This window comes from Epinephelus fuscoguttatus, linkage group LG23 (assembly GCF_011397635.1).
Source record: "Epinephelus fuscoguttatus linkage group LG23, E.fuscoguttatus.final_Chr_v1".
Taxonomy (NCBI): domain Eukaryota; kingdom Metazoa; phylum Chordata; class Actinopteri; order Perciformes; family Serranidae; genus Epinephelus; species Epinephelus fuscoguttatus.
The window spans coordinates 5,992,672-6,012,021 of record NC_064774.1 but is presented as its reverse complement, the minus strand read 5'-3'; the positions used below and the strand labels follow the sequence as shown (position 1 = coordinate 6,012,021).

Genomic DNA, 19,350 nt, shown 5'->3' with positions numbered 1-19,350 from the left:
CCTCGTTTCTGACTCTGAGAAATGACTTGATTTTGAAACATCATTACCTGATGTCACTGGGAAATGTAAATGAACTAGTGGTGGTTCATATGAACAGTTCCCTGCGGTGAGACCAGACCTTTTGTTAATGTTAATTGGCTAATTTTGAATTTCTCGTAGCTATTTGGGATCAGTTGGACCTGATACATGTAAAAACTGAACATTATCTTTGAACAGTAAGTCATTTTTGAAATAACTGTCCTCATATGGGCGCATTGGGTTTATTTTGATAGTCACAAGTGTGTAATAACGTTTAAAACTATTTATTTTGATTTGTTCAGTCACTATGTTTACATGACATTAGAGAAAATGGATTTATTGCGTTGGTCAGACTGACTCCTGCATGTATACAGTCACTCAGACCCAAACTGGCCGAGGCGCTCTGAGCATGCTCCACAGTTTCCGCCCCGGGCTTTGACCCGGAAGTCCAATAGCATTAAATGTGTAAGAGAAGAAGAAGCCGGTAACAACATGGAGAAATCTACATCCAGAGCCGTGACTTTTTGGACGGACCAAATGTACAGAGCTGTAAAGTTGTCCACCATGGTAGCAGTTAGCTGCTAGCTAACCGTAGCTAACTTGATTGTCCATTGTTTGGTCTGTGACGTAATAGGTCAACAGGAAAAAGGTCCAATACTAACAAGCTGAAAGGGGGCATATCTCCACCTATCGTAGAGGAGTCGCACTTGGCTCAATAAATGGATTCCCCTCCCGTGCTTGTATACTGGGACAAGGACAGTAGGCCAGTTAGATGTCCTCGTCCAGCTGGGACTGTGACTGGAAACAGACACAGACAGTGTGTTTTGTAACGTCGGGTTCAGACTACATGATTTCAGCCCGATTTTTCAATCTCCCCAGCGATGTTAGCTATAGACTTCAAATCTAAGGATTTAACAGTCTCGGAGGACGATAGAGACATTCATTGCCACCAACCAGATGTTCGTAACCAGCCCACTGCTGACGAGCCACCTTGTGCTAAAACATGTTCATGACTTCTCATTTAGACCTATTAGTAATGTTGATAGGCTATGTAAAGCAAGAAGAAGACGCAAAGGCATAGAACAACATCAACAACATCAACAACAACATCGTTTTTTTTTCCCCGTTAAAGGGTTTTTTTGGGGAGTTTTTCCTTATCCGCTGTGAGGGTCCTAAGGACAGAGGGATGTCGTATGCTGTAAAGCCCTGTGAGGCAAATTGTGATTTGTGATATTGGGCTTTATAAATAAAATTGAATTGAATTGAACAAAACGTGGAAATTCAAACTCATTTCTGGTTCTTAGGACTCATTCCTGCACCACTCTATTTGTGATGTATGTCATCCAGCTGCCTGGCGTATGTTTGAATCTTAGATTTTTGGGAAGTGCATAGATACATCCACAAGACTGAAACTAACTTTCTCATCCACCTGCCAAACTCAAAAGATTCACATTGTTTTTCTGGCTGGTAAATGGAGACGATCCAGCAGACACCTCCATGTTTCAGCAGCATTCGGCTGGTGGCTGGTGCCGACACCTCTTTAGTGACAAACCGCACAGACACAAGTCAGTGTAGTCAAGGGACATTTCAGGGAACATAAACAGTAGAGAAACACAGTTTTGAGTCGAGGGGAACTCAACATTCCTGTAGTGGAAAAGGCCTTTAAGGCACCGTTTATAAAGGGTTTTATTTACTAATGTTTCATACATTATTAATGGGAACAGCTGTTGGGCTGCCAGGCTGTGGAATGTCCAGCTTGTTTGAGTAGACTTTAATTTGATTGGCAGCTACATGGACGTGACCACGAGAGGCTGGGGGTGGGAGGCGTTGGCGTATTGGCAGCGCCTTGCATGGCGACTCGCTGCCATCAGTGTGTGACTGGGTGAATGAGAGGCGAACTGTAAAGTTCATTGGATAAAACGTGACCTTTTGATTGGCAGAGCTTGTTTGACTTTCAATCAGTGGAGTAATCTTTTAAGTCTCTGGAACTACATGAATGATAACTTATGCTAATATTGGCTTATAAGTGAATCCTTCTTTGCATCTCAAGGCCTTCTTTCTACATAATGAGCGAGTGAAGACTGCCTGAGAGGCTTTGCTCAGGACTGAAGAGGCATTTCTAAAGTGATGTAATTATATGAGCTGACTTTTCATTGGAAGTTGGAGCGATGGTGGATGGTGTGAGACCTAGGCCAGCTTGTCCAGCAAGAACAGTGCTTTTACTGAGACACTGCCAAGTTTCTTGCCACGATAGAGCCTGAAAAACAGTTGTTTTCCACCAAGACATCACTGCATTTCCTAGCAGGGTAGTGCCACCAAACATGGCTGTTTTTTAATGAGACATCACTGCTTTTACAGCAGGGCATTATGCCCCCAAACCAGGTATTTTAAGCCAAAACATAATCTTTCTTAAAGGGATAGTGCACCCAGAAATGAAAATTCAGCCATTATCTACTCACCCATATGCCGAGGGAGGCTCAGGTGAAGTTTTAGAGTCCTCACATCACTTGCAGAGATCCAAGGGGAGAGGAGGTAGCAACACAACTCCACCTAATGGAGGCTGACGGCGCCCCAGATTCAAACGTCCAAAAACACATCATTGAAACCACAAAATATCTCCATACTGCTCGTCCGTAGTGATCCAAGTGTCCTGAAGCCCCGACATAAAAAGTTGTTTGGAAAAGCGCGGTGCCCAGAGAGGCAGTCAGAGCTACAGGCTACAATGAGGCTAAAAACAGAGTTCAAATGAGGTTTTTCCAAACAACTTTTTATGTCGGGGCTTCAGGACACTTGGATCACTACGGACGAGCAGTATGGAGATATTTTGTGGTTTCAATGATGTGTTTTTGGACGTTTGAATCTGGGGCGCCGTCAGCCTCAATTAAAGTCCATTCTCATTGAGGGTGAATATCTGCGCGGATTATTCTCGCGGAAAAATATAAAAGTTGATTTCGTGGGTTCTAATGGAAGTTTGCACGCCAGGGCAGAACTTTTGTGCGGTGAAAAAGTTTCCGCCCAGACTGTGACCCCCCGGCGGAATTCGCTGGCGGAACTACACAGCTGGGCCGATGAAACTGTTTGTTCATAGTCGCGCAGCCCCGGAAGAGTCCAAAAATAGTACGGGAGAAACGCTGATAAACCTCGTTTCACAGCACCCCGTCCTTTTTGATAACAGACGGGATGATTTTATGAACAATGAATTAAAGGACAACTTTTGGCAGTCCATTGTCCAGCTGGTGGCTGCGGTGAGAGTGGTAAGCACTAAAGAAAGCTGATGTTGACGTTTGTTAAACGTTAGCTTGCTAGCTCGCTGCTGCTGCTGCTGCTACTCTCACCCATGTTCACCCACACCCGTTCACACTGCGTGGAATTGGAACACAACAACGCGAAATTCCGCACCATGTCCGTACCGCGCCTGTGTGTATGGTTTAAACGTGGAAAAGCGCTGCGCGAATATTCCGCAAATCCATCCCGCATTTCCACATCGCGACAGTGAGAATGAACCTTTAGGTGGAGTTGTGTTGCTACCTCCTCTCCCCTTGGATCTCTGCAAGTGATGTGAGGACTCTAAAACTCCACCTGAGCCTCCCTCGGCATATGGGTGAGTAGATAATGGCTGGATTTACATTTTTGGGTGCACTATCCCTTAAAGCCTAAACCTGACCACACAGTATTGTTAAAATGTAAAATGTAATACAAATTAAAATGCAATTATGACTATATAATGGCAACAGTTTTTCTGGAGACTGGGTTGGTCCCTGTAGTTAGATTTACTTCAGTGTGAATAATCATATTTTAATGATCTTCATATCTACTGTGTGGTGCTGATTAACCTCTGTAACGGAACTTTAATTGAAGCGTAACTCAAAATGAGCAGCCAAACGTGCAGGCGCCCAAATTTAACGAATCCCTTCTCGTCTAAATCAGATGAACGTATCTGAAGTCACAGAGAGACATTTTGAAAAGTGATTTGGTTTCACCCTGCTGTGAACCCGACAGACAGGTGGGAGCGTGTAACCTGTCGACAACAGAAAGAATTCTCAAGAACTTAGGTTTTATCAAACATTCATGTGTTCACTTGTAAGTGAGGCTCTTGTCTCAGTTCACACTAAATTGCCGCCTTTTTGTTTGAAGTTTCTTTTCTTTTTCCTCATTATCCCACATTTGACTTTGATCCTCTCTCTGCTTTGTCCCTCCCGCCCGTCTGTCACTCTTTGCTCTCTGTCCTTCATCTACAAAACTAAAACTCTCTCCCTTCTTTCCCCCTCTTCGTCATAATGTCCACCTCTGCTCACACTCTTACATCCATCTCTCTTTGCAGGATAATCCACATTAAACACAGTTTCATTACATAACAATGTCTTGAGATTTCACAAAGCTTGCATCATGCATCCTTGTCCTCCCCTCGCACTTCAAAATCCGTGACTTTTTTTTTTCATTTTTTGGCTTTTCTTTCACCTGACAAACTTGTTTTTGCACGGCCCCCGGAGGCCTCAGAGAGAACATGGACAATCATATCCCTCATATCCGTCGCTGCAAAAGGAAGCCGCTGATGCTGCAGATATTTTGCCGGTTCATTCCCCGCAGACCTGCTTACGCGTCCTGGTCCCACCCCCTGTAAGCCACTCTGGGTTTAACTGTACGAGCTAAATGCTTCACATGTGGAATGAAGATGGAGTAAAGCCCTATTTTGACGAGATTAAAGTCCAAGGTTGGAGGATTTTTTTTACGTCACTGTCGAGGAAACAATCTTAAGTTTTCCATCAAATGTCTCGGAAAATTTTTGTCATCAGAAAATCAAAGCCACTCCAACACCACTTTGTCAGTGTCACAAATCCTTCATGCAAAGCTGAATGTCACTTGAACAAATCCTCTGTCGTGATGAGGTCACGTCCTCAGCGGGACGGCGCTTCTATTGGTCGAGGAGACCTTGAGTCATTCAGCAGTTTGTCTTCTCCTCTCCTGTCATTCTTCTTCCTCTAATCCCTGCTCGTCTCTGCCTCCTCGTCTATTTTGGGCTTCCAAAAACTCTTCAATCCCCCCGTCGCCTCCCTCTCACTCTGCTGTTTCTATTTTTTCTCACATCTTTATCTCCCCGCTGTCTCCGTCTCCGTTTGGAATCTCGTTTTCTTCTCTCGTCTATTGTCTTCTGGGGAACAAAAGATTTCCTGACTGTGATTTTTCTTTTCCTTGCCGCCTCTTCCTCCGTCATCTCTCCATCATTTTCCTGTCATCCCTCCTCCATCACCCTCTTCGTTTCCACCTCCCTCAGGCGCTCACACATCAGTGGCGTTCAGGTGGGTGGACACCACATCCTGAGTCTCCAGGACTATCTTCTTCGCCCTCCCTCCTCCTCCTCCTCCTCCTCCTACAGGGTGAATGCTGTCCAACCGGCCACTCCTCCCCCTCTCCCCTCCCCTGCGACACTTGAAGACGGCAAGGAAGGCTGCCCGGTAGTTGCGGTTCATCCAGCCGTACAGCAGCGGGTTGGCGAAGGTGGAGCACATGGCGACTACGTGGAAGATGGTGTAGAGCAGGCGGAAGTCGCGCATGTCCAGGACCGTGCTGTCGATGTCCGTGGCCAGCTGGAAGGCGTGGAAGGGCAGCCAGCTGACAGCGAACACCACCACCATGGTCACCAGCATCTTGGTGGTTTTGCGGCGCCGGCGGTGGCGCTCAGAGCCGGCGCTGCTGCTGCCACCGCTCTCTGCCGGGCTTACGTGGCCGCGCAGTTTGGACCAGATGCGGGCATAGGCAAAGGAGATGATGGACAGCGGCAGAAAGTACTGCAGGATCAACATGGAGATGCTGTAGACGGTCCCGTCGGTGTTTTTACCGGGCCACTTCTCCGTGCACACCTGAAACACAACAGGACCAAAGTTTAGTTTGGTGTCGTGTACATTAGCTGGTTTATTAGGTCCTCTCAGCTCTACAGAACTTTTTAGCATCTTTTGGCTCTTTGTTTTGGTTTTCTACCTTATAAACAAGTCCTTCAACTCAAAGGACCATATATGTTGTTGAACTATGCTACACTGCCTCCATGATCTCCGGCAGCAGTGCTCTGTTTCAGCCATATCCATACGAAAATACGGAGGAAATGAATGCAGAGAACGGACAGAAGGCTCAGTCCATGTCCGTACATGTATCTATCATTGAGCATGGTTTAAGAAGTATAGATCAGGTGAGATCGTACCGTAAGAGACAACGAACTGTCATAAAGGATGCATGGAAGTGTGTAACGCTGTGTACATACAGAAGTAAGAGCAGTGGCGATTACAACGTTTGCATTGGACGTATCTTTTTGCAAATGTAAAGGGAGTATGATTGAGCCTTAATACGACCTTCAGGAGTGTTTCTTAAATTACTGCCCTGGCAGTCAAGTCATGTAAACACATAAAAGGATTTGAAAAACAAAAGGACAAATAACAAAAAATATAAAACCAATAATTCCAAGATGAGAGCACATGGAATAAGATTATAAAAGAAAGATACCATCTTGCAGTGGGATCACATCAGCCAGTGATCCACGACTTGGGCCAGAGGCATAAAGTGGTTCAGTGGGGGCAATGGCCCCTTCCCTTCTTAGTTGTTATTCTAGTACTGACAGCAACTGTCTACAACCCAAAAAAGGGAACCTGCCCTATCAAAAAGAGACGAAACAAAACACGTGTCAGAATCTGCGAAATGTTTCAGAGATGGAGAGAAAATGTCGCCAACAGTTTAGCCTTCTGCTAACTGGAGCCAAACGTTAGCTAGACCACCTCATTGAGAGCGGACAGCAGCTCTGGAGAACATGAATCCAGCTGGCACAAACCCCAGCTCCGCGGGACTGAACAGCCCTGATCAGCCCTGCCAGATCAGCAAACTTTCTGTTGCTGCCATTACACAGGTCAGACCACCAGCCCACTGTGACACCCAGCCCCGCTGATCAAAGAGCTGCTGCCTGCTCTCCTCCAGGAGTGTCAGTCCACAATGGCAGGGAGCAAGGCAGAGGGACCGTAGTGTGGCTAGCAGCTAATTCTTGTCTCATTCATGGTCTGATAAACAGATAAAGAGAGGAAGCTCTACAATTGAATAAATCAGCGTAGGGAAATCACTGGGTTACAATATGAAGCACGTGCATGCGCCCGTGGTCATCTGGTGGGAGGGGCTTCAGGCGGAGAGCTGAGAGCTGCAGCAGGAGGAGTATATTTTAAAATTCTGCCGTTTGTTCTCCTTGTCCAGATTTCTGCCTACCCCAGCTTTAAGCTGCATGTAGATGGGAAATTAGAGCAGAATATGAGATAACGCGGCTAATGAAAAAGTAAGAGCATGTGTTGAGGCTGGAAATGAATGAAGGTCGAGTGAAACATGCAACAAATGAGGGAAATATGATGACAGTGTTGAACCTGGAATGATAAGGCTTCAAACAGGGAGGCAGGGAAAGAGTGGATTGAAGAGTGGAGGGAGTATGGAGATTATGGAGAGGAGTCTGTGAGGTGGAGTGAGTGATGAAAGGAGGGAGGGGATGATGGGACGGAAGGAGAGATGAAAGAGATGGAGATGGAAGAGAGAGGAGGGAAAGTGCGGCGGAGGGGAACGAGCGAGGAGATCAAAGACACGGATGAGGAGGGAAGTGAGTGGACTCATGTGTTACAGGTGAGTGTGTGTGTGTGTGTGTGTGTGTGTGTGTGTGTGTACCTGTATGGTGTGTCCAGGTTCCAGGGTGAAGGAGCCGTACTCTCTGAAGATGGCCAGAGGGCTGGCGAGCACAGCGCTCAGCACCCAGGTCAAAGCGATCACCCCAAAACACACGTCCTTACGCATCCTGGTTTCTAGGTGGTACACGATACACCTGGAACACAACAACACACACACACACACACACACACACACACACACACATCACTTGTATCCATCTTTTTATGTGTAAAACATCAGAGTTGGTGTTACAGATCAATAACAAAGAAGAGAACACGTTTACATAAAGTTCACCAGTCTACAATTTAACTTTTGTATTTTTCAACCTGGACTCTACTCCCCGATGTTTCTGTGTCTCAGTGTCTAAAGGGAACAACAGTTTCATAAACGTTAATGGGTGTGGTTACGTGATGGCTTCTCATTCTGAATTAAAGTCTTTCCAGGTAGTTTACATGGGAAATATTCATTCTGAATGAGGGTTTACACGGAGATCAGTTTAATCGCCTTTATTCGGGTCTGCACAAGGTTTGGGGCAGGGAAGGTTTCTGATTGGATAGGGGGCGGGGCGGATGTTACATGTTTACTGGAAGAAAACACTGTAGTCCTCGCTCCGGATAACAAGATGCTTGACGACGCCGTTCTTAGTGCCTTTTTCAGGCTTGTTTTGCTTATATTCTTGAAGCAGCAGTACGACAACAACCTTGTTCTGCTAATGTTTCGTCTGTGGAGGAGGAGAAGGGAGGCAGAAGGTCGAAGAAGGGAGGTAGAAGTGCTGCCATCTTGTTGCGCGCGCTATATACGTCGTCGCAGAAGGGCAAGGAAACAAGCATGCGCAGAAAGACCGGAATGAACTCAAAGAGGAATGAGTGTATACAAGTGAGAGAAATTCTTTCATTGGGAATTAGAAACGGAATATTCCAGCCCCTTACATCGGATTGAATTTTCAATCTCATAGGCCATTTTCATTCTGAATTAGGTGTTTACAAGATCACTTTTAATGGGAATGCGCTTTCATTTCAAAGGGAATTAAACTGTCCATGAAAACCTACTGAATGTCTTGGTTAAAAAACCCAACTGCTTTTCGTAGCATCGTCATGGCCGGACACAAAGCTATGTCCCGGAAAAACAGAAGTGCTCTCCGTAGCACTATCTCAGAGGGCAACAACCCTTTATCGTGCAGATATGTCTTGGTAAAAAAACAATTGTGTTTTGTGGGGAACAAAACAACGTCTCAGTATAAAAACGCTTTTTGCAGCAGTATCCGAGCAGGAAACAAAATAATGTTTCTGTAGAAAAGAACTGGTTTTCGTAGCACTATCCTGGCGGGGAAAATACTGAGAGCTAAAAAGCTGCAAGAAATGATGACTTGCCAAAGAACAACTGGTTTTATTATCTGTTGGTCTTAAACAGTAGTGCACAGCTTGGCAGGCATCTCCTCCACCTCCTCACGACAAAGTCAGCTCATATCGTACATCATTTTAGAAATGTTGATGTGATACGTCTGACGTGCAAATGTGATTTTTCCATGGGGTGGCAAAGCTATAAAATCGTTCATTTTTGTGATTAAAGCACCAAATTTGGCAGATGTGTTGACAAATATATTTAGAGGGTAACCAAAGTGTTGTATTCCAGTATATTAAGATATAAATGAACCGAATTTGGCGCTTTTATCGCAAAAATAAACAATGTTTTAGCTCTGCTGCCCAATTTACTAGTTTGTTAGCAGAATTATACAAAAACTGTCTGACCGATTTTCACAAAATTTGGTGGAGGGATGTAACACATGCCACCTTAGAATACATTAAATTTTGGTGTTGATCCAACTCAGGTGGCGTGTCCACGGGCCGCCCATTCACTTCCATTCAGTTTTTGGATGAGGATTACGTGAAAAGTTTCCAACCGATTTTCACAAAACTTGGTGGAGGCATGTAGCATGGTCCAGCTTAGGGCCGTAATATACTTACTCCAAACAACGCAAACGGGACTGCATCATGGCTGCCACGCATGATCTGTGTTCGTTTGACACGTCGAATGCACATCTCAACGCGAGGTACCGCGACGTGTGCGCGAGATGCAATATTCGTATAACCGCTAGAGGCGCTGGTGTGAATGCACACAGTGACTCGACCGAATGATCAGACCAGACCCTTCTTCTTCTTCCCATGAGAGTCTTCACAATTATTATTATTATATTTCTGTTGTCTGCCTCAAGTGGTGACCGCCAGTATTGTGCATTTTGGCTGCATAGTGCTGCGTACACAACGCGCCGTGTGGCCACCAGGGGGCGAGTTTCTGATGCCCCAGTATCCAGATTTGTTCTAAATATATTTGTCAACACATCTGCCAAATTTGGTGCTTCTATCACAAAATTAAACGATTCTACAAAAATATTGAGCTGTGCCGCTCCACTAACATACTGTGCCAAGAGCTCAAATCCAAACACAGCTATTTCCACAAAACTCACACTTTGAATCAAACACCTCCTATGATATTTGTCAATGTAAAGCACAAGCAAGTAAATGTTTTGGATGCAGTCACTTGGATAATGCCACACAGACTTTACAAAACGCTTTTGGTTATTTTTTTTAACCTTTTTGCCATTTTTTGTTCTGACTCTCAGCGTCTGTTTCAGTTGATATGCTTATACTCAGGCACTCTGCTCCCCTCAACACCATTCCATATACACTACACACTATATACTACACTTGATACTGTTACTGTGAACTATTACTTTAATTTCCAACCGCTGGCACGGCAACTAATGTAAACAAACAAACCCTGAAAAAACGTCTTCATTCTACTTTTCTCCATTACGCAGGAGTGAAGCAAACTTTGATAATCACCTCCTCTGTCTTGGCCGCAGCTTATTCAGCACAACAACAGCGTTGACAAGCAGAAGAATAAGTGAACTCATTACACACTCTGGTTCTCGGGTTCTCGTCGTGGCCTCCAGGTAGCATTACAGTCGACTGTGAGACTCGGCCTCTGAGCTGTGAACGTCCTGGCAGCACAATGTGCTCCAGCTTGGTTTACTAGAAACGAGCCAAGCGGGTCTCTGTGGTCTTCTGGCAGCCGAGCGTTTGTTGTTGTGCAGATTGCATCAAAAGCTGCTTTTAGCTGATGCAAAAACCTGAGAGGAAACTCAAACTCTAACCTCTTCACAAGTAGGACTCTAACTTTTCTTTCTTCTCTGGTCTTTGACAAAGTTTGTGTCGTCATATGTTTGTGTGTGAGCACTCTCATGTGCAGCACATACATGTTCTGTGTATACGGCGATGAAACCAGAATCATTTACACTTCTGTGATGCTTACATGAAGCGAAGCAGGGAACATTTCTCTTTGCTCGTTATATTAAACCTCAGCTGAGGAGGATGATGATGGTGATGAAGCTATCAGTATACAGAATGAATTAGCTTGATTTTTCTGGCGTGCACTGTTGTCCACACAAAACAGAAACACCAGACTCAGACGCTCAGATCATGAAATATATTCTGTTTAAATGTATTTGTCTGGAACCATTTGCCAGAAACATCAATTTCAAACAGAGTGGAGAAGCTTTGTACCAGATTCCCATCTGCAGTCCCTGGACAGGTGGACGCAAAACACACAAACAATGACGACAGATTGTGGACGCTGGCGAGAGCGCCAACAACATCCCAGAGGAGCAAATCTGTTTACAAAGGAAGCGTTTAAAGTTTGCTGCTCTGTTAGAACTTCATTTAAATTGTTAATATCGGAAGCAAACTTTCCATGTGTGAGCTCACCTCTCGCTGTAGCTCACCACTGCTGCAAAGTTGTCTCAACTCAACAGACACACATTGTTCAAGTCCAGCAGCTTTGTAATCAGGTCTGCAGGGTCACACAGGTTGGGATTATGTAAATGAGCCATTGTTCACCCCAAAGCTCACCTCGCCGCTGCTCTCAACACCTACACTCCAACTAGCAGAACAGCAGCCAACCAAAGCGTGATGGTGCTGTCAGCGGTGCAGCGAGGCCAGCAGAGTGGGCTCCATTTGCATGTGAAGCTTCATGGTAATGCTCTTTTTCCTGAGAGCAGCTATATCAAAGGTGAAATGATGTTTGTGTTTTACATTTCTGTCATTTAGAGGACGTCAGCGCGCATAGAGTGAGCAGGTTTACAGTCCTGATGGTGGAGAGAGACAGATCAAACTGAAGACTTTATCCTCCATCACTTCAAAGTCAGCTTTAGCTGCTGTTAGACGAAATATTCACACTTAAACTTCACATTTCAGCAAACAGTAGCTGGCTGATATTTTCCAGAGCAAATTACACCGAGAGAGATCACGGGAACATAAATGTGGTAAATAAAAGTTGGGTAAAAAAAAAAACAGGTAAATATATGTAAAAGTAAAACCTCATTCCAGATACACTGCTTCCAATGTTTTTCTATTTTGGCAACAAGCTAACAACAGCTTGTGCTCCTGGCATGCTACTGCAAGTGTTTATGCTACATACACTGCTACATGTAGCTACATGCTAACGTAAGGGAAACATGTAATCCTGGTTGCTAGATCACATTCCTGCACAAGCATGTCCAGTAGTGTGTCAAAAGTGTTATTGTTAAGTTTCTTTTTAAAGATTATTTTGGGCTTTTTTGCCTTTAATGGACAGGACAGAGTGAAGATTGTGAGGTGGCGAGAGACAGAGAGTGAGCGGGAGGGGGGGGGGGGCGACATGCAGCAAAGGGTTGCAAGCCGGGGTCGAAGTCCGGGCCGCTGGAGCGAGGCATCGTTTCTGTACATGGGGCGCCGGCACTATCCACTAAACTACCGACGCCCCATTATTGTTAAGTTTTAACGGGAGAAAATTCGACTATACACAGTCATTCTCCAGCTGCAAGTACATTGCTACATGTAGCTACATGCTAACATCAGGAAATGAGGCTTGCTGATGTTGTTAATTTCTCCCATATTTAAGACTGTATTCCTGCTGGACCATGTCTGGTTGTGAATTTTGGTTTAGAAGGTGGTGAAGATGATTATTTTTTCACAAAAGAAAGTGCAGCTATACGCCTTTACAGTCATTGTTCGGCTTCAGGTACAGTGAGACATGTAGCTACATGCTAATGTCAGGTAAACATGTAGTCCTTATTGCTAACGTTAATTTCTCCACAATTCCTGCTCATAATCCTGCTCGAACACGTCCCGTCTTGTTTAGAAGCTTTTATTGGTGTTTTGTTAACAGGACAAAGTGCCATTATACACAGTCATCCCCAAGCAGTAAGTTCACTGTTACATGTAGCTACATGCTAACATCAGGGAAACACGTAATCTTGGTTACCGATGTTTTTAATTTCATCCTGATTTTGGATCACATTCCATCTGCGACAACTCCAGTTATGTGAAGGAGCTTTTCCTTGTGATAATTCAGGGGAGAAAGTGCCGCGATACACAGTTGTTCTCTGGCTTCAAGTGCACTGCTACATGTAGCTACATGCTAACATGAGCGAAACATGTCATTTTGTTGCTGGTGTTTTTGAATTCTTTCAAATTTCATATCTTATTTCTGCTGGAACATTTACGGTTGTGTTTAGAAACCTGGTGACTTTTTGACAAGACAAAGTAACACAATGTCATTCCCTGGCTGCAAGTACACTGCTACATGTAGCTGCATGCTAACATCAGGGAAACACATAATTTGGTTATGATGTTTTTTTAATTTCTCCCTGATTTCGGATCATAATACTGCGGAAACAACTCTGGTTGTGAAAGATTATAGTTAAGAAGCTTTTATTGGTGATTTTTCAGGGTGGAAATTTCCGCTACACTCTGTTTCAGTCATTCCCTTGCTGCAAATACACTGCTACATGTAGCTACATGCTAACATCAGGAAGAAATATGCTGTGTTTAAAAGCTTATATTTGTGATTTTTCATGGGAGAAAGTGCTGCTGTACAGTCACTCTCTGCTAGTACACTGCTACATGTAGCTATATGCTAACATCAAGGACACATGTCGTCTTTTGCTGGTGTTGTAAATTTCTCCCCGATTTTATCTCATATTCCTCATGGAACATGTGTGTTTGTGAAAATGTTGGTTTAGAAAATTTTATCAATGATTTTTTTCATGGTAAATATGGAAAGTTCCATTATCATCTGTTTCAGTCATTCCCTGACTGAATGGCTACATGAAGCTACATGCTAACATCAGGGAAAATGTAATCTTGGTTGCCAATGTTTTTAATTTCTCCCTGATTTTGGAACACATTCCTGCTGGAAAATGCCACTATTCTATGTTACAGTCATTCCCCTGCTGCAGTGATGGTGTAGACGGTGCTTAGTGTGGAAGACCTGGAAACTCTGACCACTCAGAGCAGACTAGGTTTTTTCGGGAGGCTCAAAGAGACGGGCACTAAAACAGAGCTTTTAGAGGTCAATACAAGTGTTCCAGCACAGTTTGTGGAAGCAAAGTGTTTTTTGAACAGTAAAGCACGTGAACATGTTCGAGTAGAAACCCAAAATACCAGCATGAACCTGAAAATGACCACAGTAGGTCCCCTTGAAAACCTTACTTGAGACACAAATAATAATATTAAACATTACCAGATCATAGGCACTGATTACCTCCCCACGTTAAGCCCCACCCACCTGTGGCGATCCAGGGCGATGACGTTGAGTGTCACAGTGGAGACGTGCACGGCGAGCCCTTGGGCGTAGGGCAGCAGGAAGCAGAGGGTGCTGCCGAACTTCCACTCTCCCTGCAGAGTGTAGACGAGGGTGAAGGGGAGGCACAGCGTGTTCACCAGCAGGTCGGCTGCACAAGGAGAAGAAAACAGGAAGTTCATTTACGTTACTGAAAATATCATTTTGATATATTTAAACAAATATGCGTGTTTAGTAGTCTTGGATTCTGGATTTGATGATCTGTGGTGTTTGGTGAAGTCGATTTGCTGCTGTTTCCCATTAAATACAACATTTATGATACTTTTTATGATGAACTCTGAATACTGGTGTTTGGTAACAAACTGCTGACGCTGCCTCTACAAGAAGGAAGGAGGAGGAGGGAAAAACTTTTAATTACATCCTCTCTTTACCGCCACATCGACCTTTGTATCTCAGCCAAAAGAGAAAATGAATCATATCCCCAGGCCGTCTCCAAACTATGTTTCCATCAATCACACTTGCTGACCACCGTTTCCCTCATCAGTTCATAGTTCTTGTGAAACATCCTGTGACAAATCAATTATTCCTCAGGGAAGTCTGGTGCTTGAGCTTATCAGCTTAAAGCTGCAGCTCCATTAGTTGTCGATAGGAATAATTTCAGTCATTACACAAAATGACACAACAAAACATTTTCAAAACATCAGTCTGCAAACTCAAACTCGTGCAGTATAATTCAAGTCCCATTTATCCAGTCGTGTGATCAGTACCTCCCAAACACATGTATTTTCACCACAGTGTTACCATATGAAACAGTGCTACATACAAGTAGTGCGCACTGAGCTAAAATAGCTGCAACTAACAGACTCCACAGATACATTCAGCAGCTCCACCATCCACAGTCAGACACACACGGCTGATTGTTTACTGCTGGATTACAGCTCACAACTCGCACCAACACAAACATCCTGGTGCAGACTATTTACTGGAGTTTACCAGCCCGTCAGCGCTTCAGTCTCGTGCCACTCATGTGACATAAGAAGATGGAAACATGGCTGATTTTGGCTTTCTAGTTTAAAACATTTTCCTAATACATTCATAACATAATTTATCATCTTGTTCTCCTCTCTGTCTCATCTTGTAAACGAAAAGGAAACGTAGACTTTGTCTTGGATTTTAGCATCCAGATCTATTTCTACCTCACCAACATCTCGTCTTCGTCATGGAAAAACATGGTTGGTTTTGTCTGAGTTTTGTGCAAACTTATGGTTATGAAGTTGAAGTTGGTGTCATCAAAAGACGATTGCCGACATTTCATGGTTGATCGTGCAGATGTTGCTCAACAATATAAAACCATGTCATCCGCATACAGATGAAATTTACAGGATTCAGAAAGAGGTAATGTATAATTCATGTAAATTTAAAACAATATCGGCCCTAACACTGAACCCTGTGGGACACCTTTAGTAGTATTTAAAAAACTGGAATGAACATCACCCATCTTTTCACATTGCAGTCTATAGAGAGGCAACTAAAAGAATCACTGATTCACTCTCAGATACATATTTAGTTCACAGACATGAGAGTTGTATCAATCTTCACATCTACCTCTCAGAGAGAAAGCAAATAAACTGATAAATATCTGGTATTTTAAATTTCAAATATGAGTGCTACCAAATTCTGCTAATTCTCATCATCATTTTCAGATATTTTTAGCTCCATGCATAACTAGCACAGTTTTAATTAAAGTGAATCTTTTAGTGTATTAAATGTGACTTGATAAACAGTCTGTTGATGCAGCACAGTCCCTTGAATGGAAGGGAATTTTAGGAAGCATTTTCTTTTTTTGTGCACAATCCTGACAAAAAAAATTAAAATGTTCTCTCAAACTCTTTGCTTATAGTCAGAATCTTTCTAAAAGGGAACTCTTTGCAGTTCAGGATCACAAAGTGAACAGGTTTAAACAATACTGAGCTGAATTTTCAGAGGCAGAAATGTGGTTTGGTTTTCATTTGCTGTTTTTCAAGTTTTACTGTTGTGCTTTCAATCAATTCAGCCGGCTTTTAAGGGATTAACTCTCCCAAAATCCGTACCGCAAAATTGGCTCTTGAAAAACATGGAGGAATGAGGATTTATATTCTTGTACAACAGCAGCCCAAATCCTGCATCTCTCCCTGGGATACTTATTGTTTCCTGGATCACTGATAATTGAAAAGGCGTCAGGCTGAGTCTCTCTCAGCTGTTTGTGTGATGTTCAGGGCGGGAGGTAACTTTCTCGCTGCCTCTCTCCTGGTGACAGGCAGGCACTGAAGGAGGAGGTGAAGGAGCGAGAGTGAGAGCAGGTTCACACATCTACATCTGAACATACGAGCTAATAAATGATCGCCATATGAAACCATAGAAACTGTCAGAGGAACGTATCTGTAACCACCCACACGTCACAACAGAATGAATTACAATATAATCTTACATAACCAGTTTATAATATAACCCCAGAGCTTTCTTTGTCTTTATCCACTAAAGCCACTGGTCCTTTATGCTCTCGCAGAATGAACCGTATTCATACTGTAAGTCATTAATGATAAAGCAGCTGTAACGCTGAGCCATCTGAGAACACTTTAAACAACTGGTGGGAGTCTGATCCGTCTACAAAGAGAGAGACGCCATCTGCTCTGTACATGTGAGCGTCAACATCTGCTGCTGCCGAGCGTCAGTCAACATCAGGAGCTAAACATCTGTCACATTATTAGGTTAATCTTCCTCCTTCTCTGGGAGTTAAGAGTCCTGCAAGGTTTGAGTGCGCTGAAAATACTCCTGCCAACAATTCCATTTCAGTTATTTCAAATTTTGCCTGTTTCACATACATAAATGGGCAGCTGCGGCTCAGAGGCAGAGCGGGTCGTCCACTAATCAGAAGATACTGAGCCCCAACTTGCTCCCGATGGCTGATGCATTGGTGTGTGTGTGCTTGTGAGTGGTTACTGTATGGTAGCTTCAGCCACCAGTGTGTGAATGTGTGTGTGAATGGGTGAATGTGGCACAGTGTAAAAAGTGCTCGAGTGTTCAGAAGACTAGAAAGGCGCTATAAATGTGCAGTCCATTACTATTTACCATAAATACAAAACAAAAGGGAATAAAAGAATATTAAAAAAGTGCATGTGACCGTGTGGTAGAAACCTGCACAGGCAAAATACAGTACAAACAGTCAAAACTGTCAACACATCATCTGATTTATTTCAACAATCGTTCAAGTTTTCTGATTCAGAACCACTGAGCTAATAAAAAGACAGTTTTTTGGACTTAGATTAATCAAGCTAGAAATAGAGTGTCCCAGGAATATGTCCTAAAACCTTGGAATAAGTTTTTACCACCCCTGGTTCCCGTATCTCAAAGTTCTTGAGTTATCTGGTTTTTGGTGAGATGCCTGAGATAAGCTCTGTGGTTGACTCAAGCTTCAGAGACTTTAAAGTTTTGTTATTTTAGGACATAAAGTATGTCGTGAAACTCATGAACTATGTGAAAATCTTTCGACAACAACCTTTTTTCCATGACGAAAACAAGACGATGACAAGCAAACCATCTGGACTGTTGTGATTCAGAGGGAGCTGAGCCACAAGGCAAAGCTTTCGATTTACCGGTCCATCTCCATCTCCGTCCCAACCCTCACCTATGGTCATGAGCTCTATAGTGACCGAAAGAACGAGATGGCAGATACAAGCGGCAGATACAAGGGGTCAGTTGAGGTGGCTCAACGTCTGATCAGGATCCTCCAAGGCCCCTCCTAAGGTGTTCAAGGAACGTCCCGCTGGCAGGAGGCCTCAGGGCAGACCCAGAACATGCTGGAGGGATTATCGATCTCATCTGGCCTCGGATAAGTGGCTGAAAATGGACGGACGGACGGACGGACGGACGGACGGACAGACAGCAAAGTAGTTCGGTCCTGTTTTTATCAACTTGGAATGGTCTCAAAAATCAGATCATTTCTATGATTCACTTACTTGAAGAAAGTTATCCATACTTTATTTTCTCCAGCGCTGCCTACCGTGTCCTAGTACCAGCTTACATCTGTGAACCTTTATGCTGCTGCGTACCTGTGTGCAATCTCAGATTGAATCTACACTCCGTCGATCCAGACTTATAACTAAAGGAGGCTGTACTTTTGCTGTCAGGGTCCCATAACCCTGGAACAGTCTCTTTATTGAAATCTGCCATGCAAGCCCACTACTAAAAACTCATGTTTATAAAGTTGCTATTGGATGGAAAAGTGGCCATCGATATGTTTGTAGTTGAACCTGCTGGTGTGACTGATCAGCTCTTGGTCAGTGTGGGAGAGGATGTTGGACAGCAGGTACAGCTGCATTAATCAAATCCTCTATCAGACCTCCAGTGTGGAGGCATGACTGTGTGGTACAGGAGGGGCCCGGCGGAGACTGACCCAGTGTCCCCAAAGGGGGACGGGCCAAGCCTGCGACCCTCTGAATCCGAATCAGTCTGATGTTGAATCTGTGATAAGGGCATTGTGCCAAAATGTGTTAGAGAAAAATAAAAGTTATGCAAGGTCTCTCTGTCCCCCCTCGCTCCTAAAGTTTGCCCTTTGCTACCTGTGACGCTTCAGGACAGAGACCAAGTAAAACACAGAGAGAGAGAGAGACAAGAACAGAAAATATGGAACTGAATGAAACTGAAAAATTGAAGACTGATAGATTAAAATGAGTTGTAGTTGTGTTTCCATTCAATTCTCAATCAAATTTAAGCTAACTTTTGAACCGTTGACAAAAAAATAATTGCAAATTAGGCATGTTTAAATTGACTAGTTCAGAGCAAATAAATTAGGTGACACAAAGTTTGTTCAGAAGTTGACTGTATTGGCCTTGCTTCACACATGACTGTATTCAGCCGGTGAACAGTAGGAGAGGTTGAGAACTGTAACCGTCTGCAAGAGAAACAGCAGTGGTATTGGCCATGTTTCATGCTGTCTGAAGACAAAGACAAGTTATGTCGTTAGAATATCCAGGAAGACGCCAAAGGCAGAAA

At 43.8% G+C, this 19,350-nt stretch overlaps 1 protein-coding gene across 1 annotated transcript in view; it reads right to left on the bottom strand.

Moving 5' to 3' along the window:
• Nucleotides 1-3,656: 3,656 nt before the first annotated feature.
• The window catches only part of npy2rl (neuropeptide Y receptor Y2, like), a 78,439-nt gene continuing 62,745 nt past the window's right edge, over nt 3,657-19,350 (bottom strand). The window contains exons 4-6 of the mRNA XM_049567699.1: nt 14,305-14,470; nt 7,699-7,852; nt 3,657-5,876 (exon numbers count right to left, since the gene is read on the bottom strand). Coding sequence (XP_049423656.1) covers nt 5,295-5,876; nt 7,699-7,852; nt 14,305-14,470 — 902 coding nt within the window. The 3' untranslated portion in view covers nt 3,657-5,294. The remainder of the gene's footprint in view (nt 5,877-7,698; nt 7,853-14,304; nt 14,471-19,350) is intronic.